Here is a 26934-nt window from a genome sequence, read left to right on the forward strand (position 1 = left end):
TTTGTTGCAAGCAACTGCTTTTTTGCTAATATAAACAGAAAGGAGGTTGGTTTGTTTTTTTGTTTTGTTTTTGTTTTTAAAGGCTACAATACCTTACAGAATTCAAGGGATAGCTGAAAAGCAAGATTCTAGAAGGGTCAGGTTCCAGAGAGTGCCAGAGTAGCTAAACCTTGGGGGAAGTCTTTCCAGGGCTCTTCCATCAGAAGCAGCATCTCCGCTTGTCACCTTGTGTCCCTCAATTCAGGATTTTATTTCAGAGGTGAAAGCACTGCTTGGATAGGAAAATTTGATTAACAATTCCCAGACTATACATGTCTAATTGAAGAGTGGAGGAATGAAGGAGGTGGTGTGTTCTGGGGAAGTGAAACTCCTAGGTCCTGATTTGATGTTCTCCAGTTTTTTAAGACTGGGGTCGAGGCTCCTTGTAGACTTGGTGCTGTTTTAGATGCTGTGGAGTTGACCTCTGTATGCCTAATAAACCGTGGTGATCCATACACTAGCTCGTTTTCAGAAGTAGATTGCCACGTCTTTCTTCCTAGTCTATTTTAGTCAGGATGCTCTGTTGAAAAACTGGTGAATATCAATAGGCACCTGTGAGGCCATGAGGGTTAGTGGCTGCACATGCGATCCATTGGCCAGTAATGAGACACAGGTTGCCGTCTGATCAGCACACCCCAGGTTTCTCTGTTGTGGCTGCCAGTTGTCTGTCTTCTGACCTTGGGGCTCTGTTTAACAGTGTCTCCTTGGCTGCAGTATTGGGATCAATTTGCTCTGCCTTCTGCCACCATTTAGAGAAACAGCCTGTGTGCGCCAGAGTAGCTCTGTTGACAGCTGGGTAAGATGATGACTCTCTTTCTTCCTATCTCGGAGGCAGACTGGCTCTGTCGTTGGAGATTAGCGGAGTACAGGCTGTAGCAGTGGGCAGGCAGCGATCGCACCACCCTGCCCTCCCTGGGTTTGTTATCGTTGCTGTTGGTTTCGTTTCTATTTGTTTTAACCTACAATGGTTACTGTAAGGGCTTGGGGCTTGAGGGTGCAGCACACATTTAAAATTGTTTTGTTTTTGTCTTTGTGCTCTTTACATTTACAATTCTCTTACAAATTTGAAACACCCTTGAGGATCTGAAGGGGCTGCAACAGCCAATGAGCCAACAAGCTTGTACATCTTCTGTGTTTCCACAGCATAGGATGTCCGAGCCAAACTCGCTTCTCCAAGTAGCTTATCAGGAAAAAAATAATTTAAAAGGCCTTTCAGTTTTGGGTCCTGAGCTGGGTCCTATGATGGGGTGGGAAGGTGAGCCAGGGCAGGTGAGAGGTAGATTTTTTACCTTCCGTGGTCGCCCCCAGTTCCTTTGGGAGAGGCTTACTTTAAAGAAGCGATATGAAAGAGGAAAGGCGAAGGTGGGAATTGGATTAGCCTTATTTGTCTTTGTCTGTGGGATCTTAAACCTTAACATAAATGTTAAATGGCAGAGATCCTAAAAAACTAAGCTGCATCAGGTAAAGAGGTCTTAAGACAAATTAAAAATGAAACCCAGCTCCATCAAGTCTGTCCTGGCTCATGGTGGCCGGACTTTGTTAGGTTTTGAAGGATGTAAACCTTTGTGGAGGAGACCCTTCTGGGAAGCAGCTGGTGGATCTCAACTGCTCACGTGCTGAACCACCAGGGCACCCTGCTTAAAACCAAGCAGTCCCTGAGAAGCGTGAGCAGGTAACTTGGGGCGTAAACCCCAGACACTTCCTAAATCTCAGCGCGTGAGAGAGTCAGGGTAGCGTGGTGTGCAGGCACGGAAAGGTTCAAGTTCAACTAGGACGAAAAACATGAACTTTTTGTACTGATCGCTGTGTGGTTTGGGTTGGTGGGTCTCTAACCACCCCCACTTGCTTTCTTTATCATAAAATGCTGCTGAATTCCCTTGACAAGTACTTCTTAAAATTCATTTCTGTCTTGTCAGCGGCTACCAATGGTGGGAGGTTTGTGGGGAGGTTGGCGAGCACAGCATGATTAGAAGGCTCAGCAAAAAGACAGAAGAGATTCTAGCATATGTATTTGATATAAATATTATAGTTTTACAGAGACATCTAGATCAATATATGCCACATTTCATCTACCTCCTTGACAAAGCGAGCACAATGTATTCAGGGAAAGCTGTATAGGATTTTCAATTTACTCTGTATGATTTATTGTGACAGGAGAGCTATGGGTTTTTTAAGTTCTTTATACTTGTTCCAGTAAAAATGGATATAGTATCTTTAAAAATAAACAGCTGAGAGCTGTGCGTTTTACATTGTCTTTCTTGAGTGAGGCCAAGGGAGATCTAAGACCCCCGCACCCTGGGGGGCTGGTGCAGTCAGATTGGCTTCAGTTCTTGCTCTTTAGCTCTTTTGGTGGAGGGGGGAGCTAGTGAAGGAAGTAAACAAGGAAATCAAGAAGCTGTTGCAACCGTCTAGACTATATGTGGTAATGCCTTGAACTTGGTGGGCAGCAGAGCATTTTGGAAGAACTCCTCAATGTCAGGGCTGGGAGCCCAGTTGGTCACCTCAGCCCAATTTCTGTAGGCTTCTTCGCTTTGTAGTGACTGGCCCCAGGCCCCACACAAATCATACCCTACCTCCTCACTCCCAGTCAGGGTCCTCTCCATGACTCTTAACTGCTTCCTCTTTCAGAAGACATCAAACAGAGCACATAGCTCTGCCCCTGCTTGGTACTCACCTTCCATTGGACCTTACTTTCTCCATCAAAATAAAGCAGGGACAAGACAGACTCTCCTTCATAGACAATTCTGGTATAAAGATAAAATTGGGACTATGGAAGGAGCTTAGCATTGTCACATTCCCATTTCCAAAGGCCACTACCTGAATCCTTATTATGGTGTGCACATTTTCGTTTCACTGGGTTAAATTAAACCTCATTGGACTTCTGGGTGTCTGTCCAAGTGAAATGTCACCAAAGAGTGACAAGCAGCTTTGTCTTTTCTGCACCATTCTGTACTCCTCTCTTGTGCCTTCTGCCATAGGCAAGGGAAGGTATGCTAGGCTGTCCACGCTGCTAATGGGTCCAGGCTGACTGGCCCCAGAGGCTGAGCTCCAAATCTGAAGTTCTGCCTCTCCACAGACATTCAGGTTCCCTGGTCTCTTATCAGGCACAGGGGAGGGAGACGAGGCGATTGTGCTAGGTTTCATTTTGGAGGTGGAGGTTATGCGTGAGTAATGCAAGAAGCACACCAAGATGTGCCCAGGAAATAAGCAATTGGGAATTTTCTGATGAGCTCTAATTGTGGTTGTAACCACTACTAGTCATAGCAACCCTCTGAACAGTGGATCTGCACCTTGCCCTATCCTGAGCCATGATCAAGATCTCCTTCAAGCTCAAGGACATTGTTATGGTCACTCTGTCTTGTTGAGGGTCTTCCTCTTTTTCACTGATCTTTCCCCCTTCCCAGCATGTCTTTTTTCAAGGATTGGTCCCTCCTGACAACATGCCCAAAGTACGTGGTATGAAATTTCACCATCCTTGCCTCTGAGGCAAGCTTGGTTGCCCTTCCTCAAGACAGATTTGTTTATTCTCTCTGCAGTCCCTGGCATAGTCAGTACTCTTGACCAACACCACAATTTAAAAGGCTTCAGTTATTCATTGTCCAACTTTCAGATGCATGGGAAGTAATTAAAGGAATATGACTTACATCAGGCATACCTTAGTCTTTAAAATGACATCCTTGCTCTTTAGCACTTTGGAAAGGTCCTTACCAGCAGATTTTCCCAGAATAACATATTGTTTGATTACTTGACTGCAACTGCCATGGGTTTTGAATGTGATCCAAGTAAAATGAAATAATTGGGAATTTCAATCTTTTTTTCCTATCATGATGTTCACTGATGGGGATTTTTATTTTCTTGATGTTGAGAGGTAATTCATATTGAAGGCTATGTTCTTCAGTAAATACTCCAAGAGTTCTTCACTTTTCTCTATTATGAATCCAGGTGGGATTTAAAATATTTTTAAAAAACCCCAAACCACTTCAAAAGCAAAGACATTGCGACAGAGTTTATTTTAGTTCACAGTAACACTGTAAGATGGAGCAGGACTGATTAGTAGGATGGCCAGCGCTGCACTTGGAAACAGACTGCCACATCTTTCTCCCATGGAGCACCTTGTTGATTTGAACTATTGACCGTTTGGTTAACAGATGAACCTCTGTGCCACCAAAACTTCTAAAAGTTCGTCAAGTTTTGCTTCTGATTAAGCCATGTTCAGTTGTATGATGCCACATCTGTGCCATGACCGTTTGTTGTTGTTGTGTATAATCAAGTCAGAACTGACTCATAGCTGACTCTCCAGTGAGTTTTCAGAGGCAGTAAACTACACAGGAAGAGATCGCTCATCCTCCTCCCATGGAACAGCTGGTGGACTCGAACCACGCACCTTTGAGATTGCAATGCAGCTTCCTACTAGTAAGCCACCAGAGCTCACTAATGGCCTAAAAATTGACTCTCTAGAGTCAGAGAAGACATAGTTGAGCTCCCTTCGTGGTTTATCTAAATATTCATCATTAATATTGGGTTTGTTGGACCTTTGTCTTCCTCTCGATCCGGTAAACTGGTGACAAAGTCCTGTGTTGGACGTGCCACACTGTAGGATCTAACATGCTCTTTGTGACACTTTACAGTTGCTTGGCTTACCACAAATGGGGTTGATAATTAAAAACTTGGGTTGGAGTTTCTTACCAGTGAGACTCCTAGTTTGGTTTTTATTTTCTTTCTTAAGACTCTTTCTTTTTACCTGGCACTTACTCATTACTCTTTTGAGCCCCTGTCCTAACAGACCAGGTGCTGCTAGAGTTTAGCAATATTGTAATATTGTGTTGCTAGTTAGGGCGGAGTCCTTGTCATCTGCTCCAATCCCCAAACTAAGACTTCTCTCTTGACCCATTGAGAGCCGCCCAATTCTCCTCTAGCATGCATCCAGAAGGATTTCTGAGCCCTGCCCAGTCATGAAGTGAGCAATCTAAAATCTCCAAGCCTGTTGTTGTTATCATGTGCCATAGAGTCACCTGTGATTCATAGGGACCCTATGTATTATAGCTGTGAAGCCCACCCCTTCCTGAGCAATCTCACTGTTTCTGACACATTTGTCCCCATAACCTCAGTTACTTTTTCAATCCAGCTCATCCAAGGTCTTCCTCTGTTCTACCCGTCCAAGCATGATATCCTTCTTCAAAGACTGGACCCTCCTGGCAACATGCCCAAAGTATGTGAGCTTCAAAATCCTTGCCTCCGACGAGAAGCTTGGTTTCACCCTCTTGGGCATAGATGTGTTCTCTTGACAGTCATGACATGTTCAGTAGTCTTCTCCAGCACCACAACTCAAAGGTATTTGTTCTTCTTGTGTCATTGTTAGTCATTATCTAGCTCTCTGATGCCTAGCAAGTAAATGCCAAGACCATGGTCTCAATCAGGAGCACCTTAGCCTTTAGATTGGCATCGTTGCTCTTTAGCACTTGGAGAGGTCCCTAATAGCAAATTTCCCTAATCCAATTCGTCTTTTGATTTCCTGACTACTGGTACGAAGAGTGTTGATTGTGGAGTCAAGCAAACTAAAATTGTTAACAACCTCTTCTCCAACAATCGTAGTGCTGCCAGTTGGCCCAATTGGGAGAATCTGTCTTCTTGATGTTTAGCTTCAATCCATATTGAAGACTACAGCCTACATACTCTAATTTCCTAGTCTCTGGTTAATATACTTGCTTATAAATCGAAGATGAGCAGTGGAAAGCCACTCAGAAGCGCTTTAGAAGAAATACTTGGTGACTCACTTCTGAAAGCTTAGCTACTAAAAGCCTCATGGAGCCCACCTGTTCTCCAACACACTCGGGGGCCCCATAGAGGCCTAGTCACCTCAGTGCCATCTATCTTCTGATGTCCTTTCTCCCTCATTAACATCTTCTCAGCGAGCTTTAGAGTTGAAGGCTAGAATCTTGTCCTAGACATGCCACTTTCACTTGGTTATGGAATGCTGGATAAGTGACTCAAGGAAATTGAGGTTCAGGGAGGTTATCTGAAAGGATGCAGATAAGAAGGCATGGCTATTTGAAAATTAGGTGAGATTATGTAAGCCAAGATCATTATCTGCGAATGACTCATCGATCCTACCATTTGTAATCCTTAAAATGGGCCAGACCCTTCACTACACCCTTCACATGTGTCTTTTTGAAATCAAGTATTCCATGTAAAGAAATCTTCAGTAAATCAACAGCAAAATTCACGGATCCGGTTCTCACGCAAGGCTCTGACTTTTTAGCCATGAAATGTAGATTTTGGGACCTTGCCGTTTCTATTTAACTTTGGGGTTGAGTTTGAAACGTTAAGGCAGGATGATCAAAATAAGCCTCTCACATGGTAGATTTGTGGGTGTCGTGCAGCCTACCAGAGATGTGCTTGGACAGGGATCTATCTTTCTGGCGTTCCTCTGAATGTGATGCTAACCACCATTATTTCCTTCCAAAGGGGGACCCAGCCAGCTCTCAGTCCCAGGGTGTTTCAGTAAATACAGCTATAACAAATTCCACTTCTCTCTTCAACTGTGTCCACTGGAATTTTCTAAAGTCCTGAGATATTTTGGGGCGCCCTCTTTCCCATCCTGCTCTGGTGTGGCTGCAGGGCCTCCGTCCCCAGACGCTGGGCAGCGAAAGCAGATCTAATGCAGATGCTGAGCTGGAGGGGCGGCATCTCCCATCCATCAAGTCTAACTGTATCCAAACATGTTCAATCGGTGCGCTCCTTGATCACTTTCACTGTATGGAAAACAAAATGGAGGGCAATGGTTATTGGCACAAAAGGGGGAAGCCATAAATCTTCAAATCAGATCTACGACAGATTGGAACAATATGGGTTCTCCAAGGTTGCCATGATAATGTCCCTAATAACTCTCCTTGGGCAAAAAAAGCAATCTGCTTTCAATCAATCTTGCTTTTTCTGAGCAAAAATACCAATTATGTTGAAGGAAGATTTTTTTCTTCCTTTTTGATAAAGACTGCTCTGCTCTTCAGAAGCTACGCTGTAGCTAAAAGATATATTTTCAGTTGTCTAGAATACTATTGAGCAGCTAGCCCCAAATGAGAAAAGTCAATCCTTTTTTTTTTTTAACTTCCTTTCTCCCCTTGCTTGCCAGCATTTGTCTGCTTCTTAAGAGAAGTGAAAGCTAATTAAAGGCTTAAGGGATAATATTGATTGCATTGGAATATATTTTCTATGTACCCAGCACATTTTCAGCAGAGAGGACCCTGACTCTTTGTACGGCTGCATAAATCAGCCGACTGAGCATTTGATTCAGGGTGAGGGGGGACCTCATCTCCTTTCTTCCACTGTGCACACATCTTTCACAGGGATGAACGATTTCAGAAGAGGAAGAGGGAATGCTGGCAGATACGCATCCACTTCTTTGCAAGCAGGACAGAAAGGATGGATGATCAGACGTTTTCCCAGACTGCTCATTGATTTGAGTCCAGCTCTGAATAATAACCAGACTTTTATTCTGGTACAGAACTTTGAACTTTGCTGTGCCTGGTACAACCCCAAGAGAGTGGCAAGGTGGTTTTAACCTCTGTTGCCTCATTTATTGAATGGGGATAGTAACTTGCCCAGGATCACACGGCAGAACAGGAAATCAGATCTGGCTTTATTTCATATCCAGGTAACAGGAAGAACCCCACCACTCATAAGTCCTGCAGGGGTACCATTTACTGTTGTTGTTTGGTACTATTGAGTCCATTACAATTCACAGTGACCCTGTGAACAACAGATCGAACCAAGCCCTGCCCTAAGCCATCATCACTGTCTCCTTCATGCTCAAGCCTATTGTTACAGTCATCTGTCAGCCCATCTTGTTGAGAATCTCCCTTCCTTTCTCTGACTTTCCACCTCGCCCAGCTCAGTATACCTTTCCAAGGACTGGCCCCTTCTGACCTCACTCTCAAAGTATGTGTGACCAAGTTTCACCCTCCTTGCCTCTAAGGGGCACCCAGGCTGCATTTCCTCCAACACAGACTTGTTTGTTCTTTTGGCAGCACATGGACTATTCAGTACTCTGCCAGCACCATAATTCAAAGGCATGAATTCTTCTTCAGTATTTAGTCAATGTCCAACTTTCAGATGCAAATCCACTAGGTGGACTTCTAGTGACCTCGTCCTGATGGTGGAAGTGTGTGGGCCGAAAGCATCAGGACTGTACCAGGCAGCGCCGTTGCTGTCTGCGGGGCAGTGGGGTCAGGAGGAGGCCCGGTTTCTCATCCTCTTGTCTAGCACATTGAAAAAAGTCAGCATCACAGAATTCTATTCAGAACAATGTTTTATTGCATCACAAGAGGCATTTTGATATAAAGCGTGCCGGAAGGGCACACAATCTATATGTTGAGTTTACACTGTGACATATGATGGGTTCATATCCTACACTGAAGAGGGAGTTAGTCACGTGGATTTGGGGCACAGAATTTGGACCTTCCCTGAGCCCTGTGGGTGCAGAGTAAAGTCACCTGTCTTCTGACTTAGCCCACTGAGATCCCCCTCCCCATGACCGCTCACTGCACCACTGTAACAATAACAGTCCATAATCGCGCTTTTATTAACTGCACCGTGCATATTATTGATTTACTCTTTGTTCTGCATGATTATCTTTCACCAATGAGTTTACGGCATTATTCGCACACACTTAGTCAAGCACCAAATTACAACGCAAGGGCAGGTTCTCGTAATGGCACCTAATGGGACGTTGCATAAGCGATCATCACTGTGTCCTATTACGAGCTTGCTGCCTCCAGCCAATAAGCCCTCCCCCGGGCTGGAGTGTGCACAGAGCAATTAGGAAGTGCCGGAGACCCGGCCCTTCAAAATTTCACCTGGCAAATTATTGTGCTTCATGCTTGCCACCTGCCTGTCCCTCCAAGCCCAGCCAAGGATCCCGCCCCCATCACTGGCACTGAGTGGCCTAGAGATCTGGGCCATAGTCTCTTTATGAGAAGCCAGCGAGTTTCAGCAACATATTCAGTCTCTGCTTTGTCTTGGGACTAACTCTTGATCAAAATGCTTACTCAGAACTGTGTAGCAAATATGAGTGGGCACAGTAGCAGCCCAGGGGGAAACCTGAAGTCTAGAAACCTCACGTCCTCAGTGGCAGCTGCCGACTCCCCAAATTAAAAGCCAGGCCCCCCTTGCACAAGGCCATGAGTTCCAGCCTCATCTCTTCCTGGTCCTCTCCATCTTGGGGTGAATGTCTGTAGTGACCCCGAGATTGCAGCCTTCTGGAGATGCACAACCCGCATCGAGATCTCCGATTCCATGGGCATCCCATCTCCATTTAGCCCTGAGTGATGCTCACTTACTGGAAAGCATTCCATGGCCCCGTTGTCGGAGGAGTTATGGCGGAAAAATGCAAAATTTCCTTTTTACTGCTTATGGCCAGCCGAGCCTATAACGTGTCAAGCCGTACATTAGCCACCCTGATAAAAGTCCACTTTCTTACACACAAAATCATCGGTTCAGCAAGATTTGTTATCTCATTACCTGATAAGCTCTATGTCATAAACCAAGACTCATACAGTAAATCTCCCAGGAGGACACTCTGTGGGCAGGAAGGGAGAGATATGAATCTGCAAGGGGCTTGATAATGCAGCATTTAAGCACAAGCATAATGTCACTTATTGTTAAATGCATAAAACCACTTGGCCAAACGGCTGGCTTTTAATAGGATTTTGTGCAGCCTCAGGTGAGGAGCCATATGCCCTTTCTGTCTCGGAGTCTCTAAGAACCTGCTGGCCCCTCTGCTTTGTCTCGCACTCTCTGGGGGTGGGAGTTGGGTGGAATGGAGGCCACCGGAGGTGGGGGATGTCTCCCCTGCAGCGGCTGCGTGCCTCCTGCCTTACTAGTGGGTGGGCACCAGGACAGCGCTGGACAGCTGGTTTGACTGTTCTCTCCCATGCAGGCACATTGTAGTCTGTGGACACATCACTCTGGAGAGTGTCTCCAACTTCCTGAAGGACTTCCTGCACAAAGACCGGGACGATGTCAATGTGGAGATTGTCTTTCTTCACAAGTAAGAGGCTCCTGCTGCTTACAAAATCTCAACTCAGCCTTGCATCATACCAGGGGCTCCCTGAGTGTCCACAGGAGGGAGGGTGATGGATGGGGATGGTTGATTAAACCAGCCTCCCTGCTGGCTTTGTTAGGAAGGGGAACTCAGAACCAGTAGAAAGAAAGGCAGTCACTAGATCCCCTTTGGGCAGAGCTTGCCTGTGGGGAGACAGTCCTGGGACCGAGTCTCTGGGAGAAATAATGGTGGGGTCTTTTGTGGATTATACATGTCATCACTGTCCCCTCAGCAGCCTAGGTCTATGGTCCAGGTGTATCCACAGCTTCTGGACATGAGATGACTGGGGATGTGGGCTGAACAACTTGGGGATGTCAGATACCGACCATGCCAGACACACCTCTAAGAAGGACTAGAGTGTAAGATTATAACTACAGCAGCTGCTCTTTCTAGAAACCTCCAGCATGGGGTGCTCTGCCTGTCACTGTACACACTGGCTCTCATTCTGTCAGCCAAAGGAGGAAAAATACAAGCCCTGGACTCAGATCGTTCCATCTGAATCCTGTTTCTTTTAAACAGGTTGCATGATCTATTTAACATTCAGCGTGCACATCTGTAAAATGGGTCGATACTAATGGTTGCTAACTGATAGAGCTGTTGTGAGAATGAGGTGAAGGAGTGCACTGAGGCAATAGAATTTTGGGGTTGGCTTGGATCTAGGCTTCCTGTGCACCCATTCCTTCTAACCTATGTTCTCCAGAGTTTGCTGCCATACTTCTGACTCATCCTTGTGGTTGAGAACCAGCTGATTTCTTCGCAGTGCTGACTTCTTCAGACTCTGGAGAGATAGACCAGGCTATGTTAGAATGAAGTGCCCACCAGGGCCAGGCAGTATGTTGCCAATGCCTGCCAACTATAGGGCCGATCCTCTGAAGAACATTCTCGAAAGTTCAAGAGAAAGATAGCATGTGGATTCTGCCCATCTGTGAATTGGGTGGAAATTCAAGATGAGTGCCTGCACAGCAACTGGGGGAGAGTGTAACATGCTGCGTTAGATAAAGAGTGTGGAAGTAAGTTTAATGAAATGTCAGAATCACTCAGAGCCCCAGTGCTAGGGGAAGAGCAGTGCTGCTTTGCTGTAGGCACCTTGATGGACTTGTGGGACTTGGAATGAACCCTGGGAAACTGGCCGCTTCACATGGGCAGCTGCTTCTCTCGCCTCCCCTTCTTCTGTGTAAACAAGCTAGGTGTTCATGGTTCAGTTGCTGGGACTCACCTTTGTGTCCCCAGCATCTATCAATGTCAGATTCATAGCAGACGTCCCACTAATTAACCACTCAAAGCTGTAGGCTAGTCACATACCTTGCTGTAGGATTGTGTTAAGATTTAAATAGTTAACTCCGCAATAAGGGATATACCTTTAACTTGCTGGTCTGTCTGATACTTCTCTAAATCTGAACATTCACATTAAGACAGACTAGGAGGAAGGATTGGCCATCCACTTCTGAAATAGCAGGCCTCTGAAAACCCTATGTACAACAGATATCATGCTTGGGAGGGTGGAGGGACAGCGCAGGAGAGGAAGGCCCTCTATGAGGTGGATTGATTCAGTGACTGGGATAATTGGGATGGGAGTTTCAGAGACAGTGCGATTGGCACAGGACAGAGCGGAGTTTAGGGCTGTTGTACATAGGGTCACTATGAGTCGCAAGCGACTCGACGGCTCATAACAACAACAACAATAACAACAACAACAACATTTGTCAGGTGCTTCGAGCAGCTTTTGTCACATAGTGAAAACTTGAAAATGTTAATATATTATTATTAAATGTGTAGTAAGTGCTAGGTAAGTGTAGACTTGGCACTTGGCACATTAAAAACAAGAGCCCAAACCCCGTGTTACTGTTGAGTTGTTTCCAGCACACAGTGACCATGTAGAACAGTGAAGAAAATCCCCAAGGGTTTCCGAGGCTGGAACCCTTTATGCAAGTCCACTCCCCTATCTCTCTCCAGTGGAGTGGCTGGGAGGTTTGAACCAGTGACCTTTCTTAGCAGCCAAAAGTCTTAACCACTGCACCACCAGGTTCCAAGCAGAGTAATGTATTACAGAGCAGATGGCTTTCATTTCTGCAGACTTAACAAATGAAAAGAGAGGTCAGTACTTTCACTGGGAATCTTGTAAAGTCGTACGAGTCGACATGCATGGTGTGGCAGGTGTGTAGATCATGTATATACAAGACTGGCATACAGTGAGGTACCCTGGTTGTGTTCTCTCGGATGAGGATCAGGCCCTGGGAGATGGGAAGTCAGTGAGGAGAAGCCGCGGAAGGGTATTTATGGTGGAGGCAACGGAAGGAAGGCTCTGTACAGTCAGTCACTGGTGCCATGGCCTCAGTTAATCCTTTATCCTTGTAAAGCTTCCATCCACAACTAAGTAAAAAACATTTTTCGCAGGCAACAGAATTTGTAAAGTCTGTGAGCCTCTGGCTTTTGCCTGAATACTGGTTTGTTTGTTTGTTTGTTTCATTCATTTGCCATTGGCTTTCTTTCTCTTAAGTGTCAGCCTTATATTTATGGTGAGAAAGGAGGGCTGTTTGGAGGCCTCCCACTGTGGGAGTTAAGAGAGGGAGGCTCTGGAGGCAGGACTGCCCAAGTCCATTCTTAACGGTGGCTTCTTCTCTCCTTGTTCAGCATTTCCCCAAACCTGGAGCTCGAAGCTCTCTTCAAACGACACTTTACTCAGGTGGAATTTTATCAGGGTTCAGTCCTCAATCCACATGATCTTGCGAGAGTCAAGGTAAGAAAAAGCAGGTGGCTTCTGCTTTTACTTCCTTTGGGGATATGGGGTTCTGACTCAGTACTGAGGGGCCATCCCTGCAAAGTGGGCTGGCACCTCCCGTATCCCTGATGGCATACAGCAGATACCATTGTCATCCTCGCCCAGCCCCAGGACTTCATTTTGCTGGGCCCCCGAGCTAGGGTCCTGTAAACATGCCACACTTGGACTAGACACAACCAGCTCACCACCTGCTTGGGAGTCACCTTCAACCCCATAGAAGCTGCGTGTGTAGAAGAGTAGGAAGTTGCTCCATAGGACTTACTATGGCTGATTTTTCAGAACTAGATCACCAGATCTTTCTTCTGGGGAACTTCAGATGGACTTAAACTTTGAAACGTTCTGTTAGCAGTCAGCACCTTAGTCATTTGTAGCACCCGTGGACTCCCTGGACTAACTGTGGCATTATTTTGTTTTCCTTACTATTCACCACTCCTAAAGAAAGTGGGCCAGCCGTACACGTTCTGTACTCTCAAACACAACATAATCAAATAAGTACCTTCTTAAATTTTAAATTAGACTTAACAAAGCTTGGGCATTTATTATTTACATGTGTTAGGAACATTAAGAGTAAAGTATAAGATAAATTTTTAATAGGCCATAACATTTCTGAGCTTCCTTTTGTCCCCACAAAATATTCTGTGTTCAAAAATGTAACTGATAGTATTTGGTTACTGGCACAAACCTTCCTCTCTAGAATTCCAAGTCAAAATCTCCTAGTAAAGTGCATTTGAGGCTTACGATGCAAAGGGGGACAACAGAGCAGCATCTGTTAATCGACTTGTTTGATACGGGTTTTAGAAGCACATTCAATATTTTCCTGGCAGTGGATGTGCATTAATACTTTGAACTAAAAAAATACTTTGAACTCAGTAGGGTTTAAACTCATTGAGTCATGATGAAAGACCCTTAATGAGATGGATTGACGGGTGCCTGTAACGTTGGACTCTAGCATTCAGAGATGGTGATGGCTGGTGCAGGGTAAGGCGAGGTTCAGATCTGTTCAGAGTCACCACAACTCTTAGTTGACTTGATGGCACCCAACAACAACAACAACAACAACAACATATAATTCCGTAAATAATCTATCTGGTGTTATGACTAGGCCAAGAAGTTTGGATTAGTAAGGAAAACTAGGAATAATTTTTGATAGTCAGGAAACTGTGTCCCCATCACCACCACCAAAGGCAGAGATGGTCTGTTAAGCACCAGATACCACAGAGGAGAGATCACTGATTGAGCAGGCGGTTTCTTCCGCTCCTATAGTCTAAGTAATGTTAATATTACCAAAGCACTATCTAGGCTATGGCTTATGCGGAATCTTATGAGGGCATGCGCTATTGTTCACAGGCCTAATTTGAACGCAAGCAGTTATTAGCATTATCAAAATCACGATTCCTGCGAAGGCTCTTTTAGCATGAACTTAAAAGGAGCTTTGATGGCATAGAGGCTTGAGTGCAGTGGCTGCCTGCACGCTGTAGTTGGAATGCACCCAGATATCCTGCAAGCGGAAGGTCCGAGAATTGCAGCCGAGAAAACCCCATGGGGCAGCCCGCTTTGTCACCTGCGGTCAGCATGAGTAGCAATCAACCTTTTTGATGATGGTTTTGCTTTGAGTCATATTTGACATAAGTCAGTAGAATGTACTTTGTGGTCACCTGTAACATTTCGCCCACATATTCAGTGATCCTTTGACTATATGAATAATCGTTGAATATGGAGCTACTATCTGGCTCAGTCTTATTCCACAGACAATGAAGATGTGAAAAGAGTTAAAGGAGAGACTTTGACAGACTAACTTTCTGACTCTCTAATAGCTCAGTTACCTTCTTAACTGACTCTTCTATCCAGATAACAAGTAACTTGTTAGCTTCCCTGCCTCCATCTCTCAACTAGGCAAATGACGGTGATGGTGCAGGCTGTAGGGAAACAGAAGGGATGGAACTGAAGATCTTAATTAATTGTTTTTTAAAGAAATTTAGAAGCCTCCGTGTAAGTAACGATGCCAGATGAACAGTGTAATTACCAAGGTACATATTGTGCCCGCCAGGAGCAACAAGATGAAGTGTTTATACCATAACAAGAATTTTCTCTGTATGTTTTTCATTAAAAAACCCCTATAATCTCTCAGAATTATTTTTTTCTTTTCCCATTGCGAAGAGCCAGGTTCTCTACGAACCGTCAACAGAGAGTGACTGGCACCACGTGCCTTCCACGTGTCAGCCGAGTGCAGCCAAGTGTTCATGTTTGTGTTTTGTGATCCTCCTTTTGTGTCTTAGATAGAGTCAGCAGATGCGTGCCTAATCCTTGCCAATAAGTACTGCGCTGACCCGGATGCGGAAGATGCCTCCAACATCATGAGGTAATCCTGGGAGGCTAAGGAGGGCCTGGGGCTGGGACTCTCTGCCATCCACTCACTCCTCTTTGGGTCTTCTACAGACGGCCAGCTCTGCTTGAGAGGGACCTTCTTTCCTCTTAAGCGATTTTACCGCTCCACCTGTGTAAGCCCAGGGCCACTGAGCCTATGGTGGGTGAGAGGTAATTGGCCCAGGGCACTGTTAACAGGAAGCTCCCCTTTACAGCTGGTATGGAGTCTGGGATTCCTTGGGACTAATTGAAAAGGGAAGACAGGGGAGGTCCAGTACCATGTTCCCTGAGAGAGAGTGCACCTGTCAGATCAAGTCTAGGAGCAGTTTGCCCTCCACTCTGGGATATTTGGCCACATCTAGGGACTTTTTCTGTTGTTGCCACAATAGGGGGCAGGAGTGGCTACTAAGATCTAGTGAGTAGTGAGTGGTTTGGATGCTGCTGAATGCCCCACAATGCACAGGATATTTCCCAGTGACAGATTTATCTGGCCCACAATGTTGCTTCTGCCCATGTAGAGACACTGGGTTAGATAGAGCTTTTCCAAATGTGGCAGCTGTCTTTGATTAGTACCTATCCCCAAAAGGATGTTATTGACCAGTAAGCTTATTTCAAAGAAGTGTACTCCTGTAGACTAGATTTCAATTCATAGCAGCCTTGGAGCACAAAGCAGAACCACCTTACAGTGTTTTCAAGGAAGTAGTGTTCATGCAAGCAGCCTGGGGCATCTTTCTCCCATGGGGTAGTGGGTGGTTCCAAACCATGAACATTATGATGAGGTTTTACGTTTTGAGTGCTCTAACCATCATGCCACCAGGGATCCTGTTTCTTCTCTGTGCTTTTCTTTCTTTCTTTTTTTCCCCTCAATAGTAATATGAATATCTAGGGAGCTCTGGTGGCCTAGTGGCAAGGAACTGAGCTACAATCCCAAAGGCACACAGTTCAAATCCACCAGCTGCTCCAGGGGAGAAAGAAGGGGAGTTTGCTCCCGTCTGACTAAAACCCACTGAAAGTCAGCTATGGGTCGGTTCCAACTTAATGTCACACAACAAAAATATGAATCTCAGGTACAATGTTCTGCAGAGACTTTCTCAAACCTAAGTAGCCCCTGGTGAGGCAGTTCGTAATGTATCCAACTGCTAAACAAAAGGTTGACAGTTCGAATCTAGGAGGTGCTCCAATGGAGCCATGTAGACGGCGAACTCCCATGAATATTTAGAACCTCAGAGGGTGGCTGAGTCGGACTCTACTCAGCAGCTGTGGATGTGGACCATAGTGTTGCTGTCTGTTGTACTCAATTCAGGGTTGCTGTGGGTCATAATTACTCAACAACACCTAACAACAACAACAACAACTATTTATACAGAATGTCTTTGGTGGAGGTACTCTTTGGGAATCCTGGGCCTTTCTTGAGTATGGGTTAGGTCCAACTTGCACTTTAACTCCAGTTCTAGCATATTATTTTCCCCCTCACTTTGTAAGAAAATGATTTTTTGTTCTGCTTATTGGCCCACATTTCAGATATCTTGTGGCTATGGAATTACCAGAGTTAAGGTATTTCGCTCCAGGTAGATAAAGTCCGTGACGGTCCTAATAAAGAGCGTGTTCTGCAGAGGAGATGGCCCGTGAGAAGGCATCCCACTCCTCTTGTATTCCCAGGAACTCTTCCCTAATTGAGAACAGCCACTCTTTTGTTTAGACACAGAGTCTTGATCCCTGCAGCTTAGTTACTGTGTCCTGGGAATGTACCTGAGCTGCAAGTGGCCTTGGAATCATTACAGTGCTGGCATCACCTTTGTCTTTGCTTTTCGTCAGGGGCCTCAAGTGGCCCGAGATTGTTTTCTGTCAACGAGTGGGGAAATTCCCCCCTCATGTTCCAGATGAGCAGGCACGCCCAGCAGCATCTGGTCCAGGCAACATCTGGCTGAATCGTTCCCGTTCCACTTGCTCTTCTGTAACAGTCTGCTTCACTGTAAGCAAAGCACACTGGCCTCGAGTTCTCTGTGACTCACAGGAACCCTGCCGGGCAGAGGACCATTGCAACAGGCAGCTTACAAAACTGGACATCTCTTCCCCCCTTTTATTAATTGTGATTTTGATGAAAGTTTACAGAAAACTTGGATTTTCATTCATTCATGGTTGCACAATTTCCTCGCCCTACACTTTTCACTTTGCTATGCAGCTCTTATTCTGGACTGTTGTCATACAAATAATGCCTAATTGTATATTCCTTTTAAACAGTTCTTTCCTTCATCTCTTCCAATGCAGTGTTCCTTATTTATCCCTTTTCTTCATTTCCTCCTAACCCCCTTATCAGTCCTGTTTAATAACAGTGTAAATCTTGGCAGAAGCAGACCACCACAGAACAAGCAGCTAGTAGGTCCAGAGTGCCCTTCACTTAGCACATGGTCACTGCAACACTGAGACAGTCATTTTAGGGCACTGAAGCATGAGCTTTCTTAAGTCCTGGGCCTGGCAGGCTGCTGAAAGCCTGTGCAGCGGGGGGGGGGCCTGGCTTCACACCTGTGCCTCTCCAGGCATCCGTGTCCCCATACAGTGCCTAAGTGGTCACAGCTCGAGAGTGTCACCACCATTTAAACTTGGGGGAAGGGGTCATTTGCACTTTCTTTGAACTAGAGTTTCCATCCTAGAGTCCTGAAAAATCTGCCCTCCCCCAGCCAAAGGAAATGACAGAAACCTAGCCTGCATGCAACCAAGTTATTTATCTTCAGATTTTCAAATTAAAAACCTAAAGAAGATGAATCTTAAAAATTTTAGACAGCGAAGAGGTTTGGGACTGGCTCTGCTTTCCCCAAAGGGACAGTTTTTTACATTGGGCACATTTTAAAAGTTGACTTTTCTTTAAATCACAATATTTTATTTGAAACTTGACACTCTGAAACATTGATGTAAAGACTTAGATGCAAGGATAATTGGCCTAACACCAAGGCTGAAAAAGCAAAATTCAAGAAAAGGTAGCATCCGATGTGTAATTAAGTCATTCATTAACCAGAACCAGAACTAAGGTCCTGGGAGCAAAAAGGGGCCTGGGAAACTCAGGGTTAAAAATTGGCTCTGTCTTCCTCTTATTTATGTAATCTTCCTTTCTCTTTAGTTTAATGAGACCAATCTGCCCCTTTTGAAATGAAAATGTCAAAGATCCATTTGAAATGAGGGAATGCAGAGAATTGGCTGCTGTTGTGCACAGAATTCTGAGGGCGACAGAAGCCCACAGTCCTTGAGTTATAGGCCGGTACCAACACAATACTTCTTCAAAAATAAAATGAAATCCTTCAAGTGCAGAAGCCCAGGGTGAATTGATGTAGGCAGAGGCCTCTGAGCCATCCATTTTCCAGATTCACATGTTACACTCTTTGTGACAGATCTGTTTCCTTCACTTTTCCCCTTCCTCATCTTTGCACAGAGAGGGTGGGGAGGCCTCAGAGACCACATCTATGTGTAAGTTTGTGGGGTGATCATAATAAATGTACTTGCACCTCTGCTGAGGCTGAGGGTGGGCTTTTCCGTGGAATTCCATTCTTTAGCCTTTCTTGTCACAGAAGGAAATGCACAATGTCACCTCTGACGGAGTCGGTAATGAGAAAAACCATCACTTACATGTGCAGAGAGGTTTTAATGATTTCAAAGCATTTTCACATCTGGTCTCCCATTTGCTGCTCATACCAAGCCTGTGAAGTAAATAAAACAGGTACTTCTGTCCTCAATGTGCAGATGAGGAAACAGGCACAGAGAGGCCAGGAATTTCCTGAAGGTCACCTGGTTCATTAGTGTAATACCAGGGCCCAGGCCCACGTGTTTCCATCCCATCCTTTCTGCAATGATGGGATTTGGAATAGAGGCAGGGTGGGGCAGGCTACCCTTATTCGGGCAGTTTAAAAAGGAGGTATGGAGATGGGAGAGGTATTCCACCAGACCTTGGCCTTGGCCTTGATCTCTCACCAGATGCTATTTGCTATTGAAGTTGAATAGTTGGTCTCATCCAAAGAGCATTATAATTATTATTATTATAAGATCATTATTAATGATCTTATTAGAATAGCCGTGTGTGTGTGTGTGTGACAGTGACACTAATTTATCATGTTGCTTATTTGTCTTTTCAAAGTGTTAGTGTGGAGAATTTGACTCCAGAGTAGGTTGTTTCTAGGCTTGTCCTGAGAGCATGAGAGATTGGAAAACTAGAGAGCTCGAAAATTTCAGCAAATGTCGTTAGGAGGGCCTGGTTCTTGGAAAAGGACATGCATTGGTAACGGTAGAAAGAGAAGGAGACCCTCAACAAGCTAGATTGACAGCGACTGCTGCACTGGGCACAGGTATATCAGAGATGATGAGGATGACACAGTATTGAGTAAGGTTCAGATCCATTGCTGATAAGGTCACCAGGAGCCTTAATTGACTCAAACAACAGTCACATAAACAATAAACATACGACTTCTGCTCCTAAAGTCCAGCCCCTGACCCGTGTACATATTCACACACACATATATACACGTACAACCATTATGGAGACCCTTCCTTTATTTTATGCCCCACACAGAACCTCTAGCTGTTTTTGTCATTTCCTTTCCAGTAAGTAGGGAATAGGGAAGTGGAAGTACAGTTGAACTTGGCTTCATGCCTTCATACCTGCAACTCTCTTCTGATGACCCCCTTGCTTGCTGGCCCCGCCCTGTTGGGAAGTCATCATATTAGTCTTCCTTTCCGAGAACTCTTGGGTAAGTCAGGCCTCACCCCAGCTTTGTTTCTTTCTTTTTCCAGAGTAATCTCCATAAAGAACTACCACCCGAAGATCCGAATCATCACTCAGATGCTGCAGTATCACAACAAGGTAAGACAGGGAAAGCCTGCCCCCAGCCTCAAGGTGCATATGTGGGCCGGTTTCCTCATCACCAGACGAACACACGCACACACAGAAATAGCCCACCATCCCACACACATGCACCTTCAAGTGCACACTCCTGCACAGGAATACACGCCCCTGCAACTCAGAAGCCTGGATACAGAGGTAGAGTGGGTGGTAAGCTCCCTTGTGCATTTCTGCAATCCAGATGCCCAGTTTCATTTGGGCAATGGGCAGAAAGTCCTGGTTCTTCCATTCAGGAAGCTCTTGTTGGAGCCTTAGTTTCAGAATCATGGATGTGTTCTTAGGTTCCATCCCAACTAATTGCTACCATTTCCTTTTTGTAAACTTTTTTTATGCTGTCTACATACAAAGTTCATAAAGCTCATATGCATTGTCTTTCATGCCCGACCTTTCTCCTTTCCTTTACCAATCCCTCTCTCCACCCATCAAATTGTGTGACCCTATGTTTAACCCCCACCTCCTTGGATCCTCGTACATGGTCTACAGTAATGGTCCCGTACAGTGTTTGTCTTTATGAGACTTAGTTTACATAGCATAAAACTCTCCAGCCCCTCCCATGTTAGGTAGTGATTTACAAAATCATTGCTCCTGTGTGCTGCATAGTATTCCATTGTGTGAATGTACCATAATTTCTCAATCCATTCCATTGTGGTTGGGCATTTGGGCTGTTTCCATGTTCTTGCTATAGTGAACAATGCTGCTGTGAACATTGGTGTACAAGTCTCTATCTGTGCCTCAGTTCTCATTTTCTCAAAGTGTATCCCAACAGTTGAATAGCTGGGTCATATGGAATTTCTTTGTTCAGCTTTTTGAGGAAGTGCCAAACTGTCTTCCAGAGTAGTTGTATCATTTTACAATCCCACCAACAATGTATACTAGTTCTTATCTTGTCACATCCTCTCCAACATTTATTACTTGATGCCCTGCTAAACTTTGCCACTACTACTGGGAATAGAAGTATCTCATTGTGGTTTTGATTTGCATCTCTCTTATTGCCACTGATTTGGAGCATTTCTTCATTTGTCTGTTGGCCATCCACATACTCTTCTCTGTGAAAATTCTTTCCATGTCTTTTGCCCATTTTGTAATTGGATTATCAGTCCTTTTCTTCTGGAGGCCCTGTAGTAGTCTATAAACTTTCATTATGAGACCCTTGTCTGAGATGGTACTGCCAAATACTTGCTCTCAGTCGGCAGGTTTTCTTTTCACCCTGTTGGAAAAAGTTTTTGATGAGCACAAAGATTTAATTGTTACAAGGTCCCATTCATCAGTTTGATCCTCTTCAGACTGTACATTTTTGGCTGTATTTGGCAGTCTCTTTATACTGTAGACTAGGCCTTCTAAGCATCATCTCAGTTTGTCTCTTATGAGCTTTAGGCTTTTGGGCTTTGTTCCAAGGTCTCTAATCCACTTGAGTTTATTTTTGTGTATGGTGAGAGATGTGGATCCCGTATCAACTTTCTGCAGGTAGCAGTCCAGTTTTGCCAGCATCATTTCCATATTTTTGTGGTTAGTCGCTACTTCTATCAACACTGATAAATATCTACTATGTGACCCTTACTGTCCCTAATACTCTGAGGGGTGGAAGTGAAGGAGACACCCTGTTTATTTACTTGGAAGGATCTATTGAGCTGGAGAAAGTACCCTAAGCAAGCATGGTGATGTCTTTGTCTGAGGCCAGGTGATATACCTGGGATGGAGAATGCGAAACTCTGTTCTAAGATTCAAGTGAGGATCTGCCCTGTTGAATTTAGGGGGAAAGTAGGAGATCTAGAGTGTTTAAATAGGAATTTTTCTGCTGTTATAGCTAACAGTTGTAGGATTGGAAAGAAGACCAGTATCTGAGTCCACGTCATTTGGTTTGTGAATGGCTTCTCTGTAAACTAGAGTTCAGCCTCCTCCAGGCAGCATAGTCAGTTCATTCCCGGACAGACAGCTTTGGAGGAGGGAAGGTGGCACCTTTTCCAGCCAGAAGTGGAGCTGGTTGTCTTCTTAATGAGACTCAGAAACTGGAGACAGCTCAGTACCTGGGGCCAGGTGTACTGCGTGAACTAAATAACTCCCAGTTGGGTCATGAGTGACAGTGTGCCCCAGCTTATGGGCCATATTCCCTACAAAATAGGCAGTCAGGTGACCCAGAGAAGACCCTCTGTTCTGCCAAATGCACCAACCTCATGCCATTATTTCTTGATTGCTGGCACATACTGGCCCATTTTGCTGTGGGGAGGCCATCACTGAGTGGGACCTGCTGTCAGTAACTGGCCTACCACTTGGAGTGGCTGCCCACCGCCACCATTACTCCACCCTCAGCAGGTGGCTTCCCTGCGGCGTGTGGTGCTCTCCAGCCAGTGGGCTTGGTGGTGGGCACCCAAGGTCACAGTTACCTGTTTATCTTTGGAAAACCCAACGATGCTGAAAAGATAAAGTGACGGTTTTGGTAACCCTAAGGTTCAATCTGAAGAAGCTTTTTTGATGGAAATCACTGTAGGTGGAAGTGGACTTAAATAGCAAAGCTGTGGCTGGGGACAGCTCTCTTGAGGCAATACATTCTCCTTCCATTTATGATTTGAATCCTGTTTGGTGTTGGAGTGCTTTACGCTGTTTCAGTGCTTAGCTAACTTTAGACTGAATAGGAGAATTAATGCTGTGATGTTTAGAAAGGAATACCAGTTCCTTTTCTCCCTTGTAGTCAATGCTGATGCAACATCTCAACATCTTCAAGAGACTCAGGAAGATTCTAGGTCTGTGATTCTTCCCAAACTCTAAGCAAGTGAACTGACCTAGAATGCAGGCTGTACTTGGGCAGAACCACCATGTCCATGTCAACCTGAATGACTTTTACAAAACCCTACATTGCAATGATGCAGACCCTTGCTCCTGTCCTTGGTACAATCTCGATCTTTAGGTTTTGGGGTTAGATAAAGTCACTTGTGGAAATCTTTCCCCTGTAATAAGTTACAGTCGTTTGGCTTGGACAATGAATGGGCTGGATAATAAAAAAGAAAGACAGAAGAGGAAATAATACAAACAATTTGCATCAATTTTGGGGAAGAATATTAATATTATATTAATATATACAAAAGAATGAACGAATCTCTCATATAAGACAAGTAGCCAGAATGTTCCTTAGAAGTTGAAGATGGTAAAACTCTATGTTGCTTGCTTTGGACATATTATGATAAAATACTAATAACTAGGAAAGTATATTATGTTTGGTAAAGTGGAGGACTGGAGAAAATGAGGGAAGCCATCAATTAGGGGTAGTTACACATTACCGTAACAGTGGGTATCAATCAGGGTACTTACCAGCCATCCTGAAGGTGGCACAGAGCAGGCAATATTTGGTGACACTGACTTGATGCGTCAGAGTTGACTTGATGGCATCTAACCAGAACAAGGGGAATTTTCTCTGTCATCCATTGGGTGAAAGAAAAGGGCATGTATCATCCTCTGGAGAAAACCAGAAAGAACCGTGTTCGTTGCTCGACATCTCACTTCCAGTAGGAATCCAGTGGAGACCGTTCATTCTGCTTCACAGTGCTACGCTGTTTTATAAGATGCTCTCATCTTATCAACATTTTCCATTTTTAATATTTTCCTTCCTCTCCTGACACTTTCTTTTCACTCACAACTAGGTGCCAGAGACTTCCACCTATTAAAACTTCCCTTCAGGAAAGAATCTGTGTACATGTAAAGTTAAGTTACTGTGACTATATTCCAAAAAATAGATTCCATAGTTGGATTATTGGGCCTAAAATGAAAAGCGTTCCAATCCCCTCTGATGGGATAATGGTATGTTCTGGGGCCTTAAGGGGTATCGAGAAGCTGCCTACTTTCCTTCCCTATAAAATTGGCTCTGAATTTGTCATCTTAATAATTATAGACATTTGTGTCATATTTTATGGTTTCTAAAGCGCTTCGACATCCATTATCTCATTTAGTCCTCATTTGACCATCTGTGCATTTTAGCATCCCAGTGTGACTTCAGACCATGGGATCTAAACTCTGCCACAGACAGATCAGCTCTGGTGGGCGCCAATCATGGTCACTTGGCAGCCAGCAAATAGAGAGGAATGCCAATTATTCCCTCCTCTATAAACAGAGCAACAGCACTTCGAATCAAACTGCGCTTTTGCAGAACCAGCATTATAGAAGAACTGCTGATTTCTTTTTCTTTTTTAAAAAAGTATCAGCAGCCAGTGGCACAACGGTGAAATATTTGGCTGCTAAAGGGCAGTTATGATTGACTGTCCAGAATCCAACTGCTTCAGACAAGCAGTGTAGATCATAACAAGTTATGGCTAACATTGAGAAGAATGGGACTCCCAGAGAATCCCAGAAGAATGAAATCCCAGGAGGCTATTGTGCAAACAGAGCAAGGGAACACTACATGGTTTAAAATTAGCAAGGGAGTGTGTCAGGGCTGTATTCTATCTCCATATCTAGTCAGTCTATATGTTGAGCAAGTTATTTGAGAAGCTGGACTCAGTGAAGAGGAGGAATGTGGCATCAAGCTCAGAGGGAGCCTCATCAATAACCTGTTATGCAGGTGACACAACCTTGCTTGCTAAAAGTGAGGAGAACTTGAAGCACTTGTTGCAGAGGATCAAAGAATACAGCCTTCAGTATGGATTGCATCTAAATGTCAAAAAAACCAAAGATTTTTACCACTGGACTGATAGACAACATGATTATAGATAGAGAAAAGATTGAAACTGTCAATAGCATCATCTTACTTGGACCCAAAATTAACAGCCTTGGTACCAGCAGTCAGGTAATCAAGAGATTGATTGCACTGGGAAAGTCTGCAGTTAGGGACTTCTTCAGATTATTGAGGAGTAATGCTGTCAGTTTGAGGACTAAGGTGAGTCTGATTTAGGCCATGGTCTTTCTGGTCATTTGCTATGCATCTGAGAGCTGGAGAGAATAGAGATAACAGAAGAAGAATTAATGCCTTTGAGTTATGGTGTTGGAGGAGAGCACTGAATATCTCATCGACAACCAGAAAACAAATATATCTTGGAGAAAGTGAAGCCTGAGTGCTCTTTGGAGGAAAAGAAGATGAGGCTTCACCTCCCATACTTTGGGTATGTTGGTAGGAGGGGTTACTCCTTCAAGAAGGAGGTGATGCTTGGAAAGGGAGAGGAAGACTTTCGACTAGGTGGATTGACGTGGTGATTACTGCAGTGAGCTCTAATATGTCAGAAAGTGTGAGGATGGCACAGGAGAGGACAGGGTTCGGATCTGTTGTTCATAGGGTCACTATGGCTCCTATTCAACTTGACAGCACCTGAGTATAACAACAACAGCAACAACAAGTAGTGACTGTTTGATGTTTGATGGTTCAAATTCACCCAGCAACTCTGGAAGAAAGAGAGCCAGGCAGTCTGTTTTGGGCAAGATGGAAAACCCTGTGGGTCAATCAGGATGAACTTGGCAACACCCAACAATGACAACAGATTCCAGTGACTCTCGGTGTGACCATCTTTGAATGTGAAGAAAGGTGCTGCAGGCGTGTGGTTGTCAGTGGCTGGAGACTCTTCAACAACAGGATGTTTTATGGCATCTTGGACAATTATCGCTGCAGATGATTTAGCTGTGGATGAGTCCTTCCGTTTCCCAGTAGACTCTAAATGGAAGAAGCCCACATCTTCCCACATTGTCACTGGTGAAAATATGAGAGCCAAGAAGGAGGCCTGAGCAATGTGTAATAATGTGTAAACTATATCTAATGAACTCCAACTACTTGAGGAATGGGAGAGAAATGTAGTGTAATTCTCCAAAGCACATTGCTGAAAATGCCTAGTGGTGCCACTGACACAAACTTGGTTCTATTGCTTTTATTAGTTAATAGCAAATGAGTATGTGCACATTATCTGCCCACTGACTTAAGGCCTGGACCCATTGCTTCATAGCCTAATGGCACAGGGAATTGTTGATTGATTGGGATAAAGGTACTGTGGAGGTGTGTAGTGTGTCTTTCAAGGTGATTTACTTGTTCATTACTTGGGTTCATTTTCTCTTCTTGTGATATTAATGCAAATGATATTTAGCTCCTAGACTTCCAGGTAATTAAGAGGGGAAATAGCTTTCTTAAGTCAGTAAAGAGTGGGGAGAGAAGTAGGATAAAGGGTGGAGAGTGTGGAATTAAGCACAGGATGGAAGGTTCACTAATCCTCGAGTTAATGGAAATGACTGTCGCTGTGGCCTGCACGTTGAGGGGTGTGAAGCATGCTCCCAGGAATTTTCTTTGCCAAGAGTAAACACTTCTGGGTTAGCAGCCCTAAGATTTTCACAGAAATGGGTTTTTCCAAGAAGAAATTTCACTAAAGTGTTATTTTTGAAAGCAGAACATCGAGCTACTGGACTCTGGCTTTGTTTGCACAATGGAATTTTCCATTTCCTGCTAATGTATCTACTGTAAATTATCTTGAAAGACAGGAGAACACTCTTCTGATTCTTTCTTGAGACCTGGAGAGAAGTAATGGGTTTATTTCAGGGCAATAGAATCTTAGTATTAGAAGAGAACTGGAGGGCTATCTCATTTGAGCTGCTTCAAGCCCCCAATCAAAGCCACGGCCGGAGAGCTGATCCTGGCTCCTAGTAACCCTATCTTTCTCTCATGGGGTGGCTGATAAACTTGGAACTATTGTGGCTTAGAAACATGTAACCCACTATTGCACTAAGGCTCAGATTCAACCTCCCATTCAAAGCACAGTTCATTTTGTGGAGAGACTTGGAGGAATACTGACCTTTAGAGGCAAAGATTTT

The 26934-nt window shown here is 44.5% G+C and overlaps 1 protein-coding gene across 23 annotated transcripts in view; it reads left to right on the forward strand.

Annotated features, from left to right (window-relative positions):
- The window catches only part of KCNMA1 (potassium large conductance calcium-activated channel, subfamily M, alpha member 1), a 1059824-nt gene that overhangs the window by 731987 nt on the left and 300903 nt on the right, over positions 1–26934 (forward strand). For all 23 annotated transcript variants that reach the window (XM_006887494.1, XM_006887495.1, XM_006887496.1 and 20 more), the window contains 4 exons: positions 9974–10084; positions 12770–12875; positions 15194–15276; positions 20058–20127. In XM_006887494.1, coding sequence (XP_006887556.1) covers positions 9974–10084; positions 12770–12875; positions 15194–15276; positions 20058–20127 — 370 coding nt within the window. The remainder of the gene's footprint in view (positions 1–9973; positions 10085–12769; positions 12876–15193; positions 15277–20057; positions 20128–26934) is intronic.

This window comes from Elephantulus edwardii, unplaced genomic scaffold (genome assembly GCF_000299155.1).
Source record: "Elephantulus edwardii isolate Elephantulus edwardi_28Jun2011 unplaced genomic scaffold, EleEdw1.0 scaffold00058, whole genome shotgun sequence".
Taxonomy (NCBI): Eukaryota; Metazoa; Chordata; class Mammalia; order Macroscelidea; family Macroscelididae; genus Elephantulus; species Elephantulus edwardii.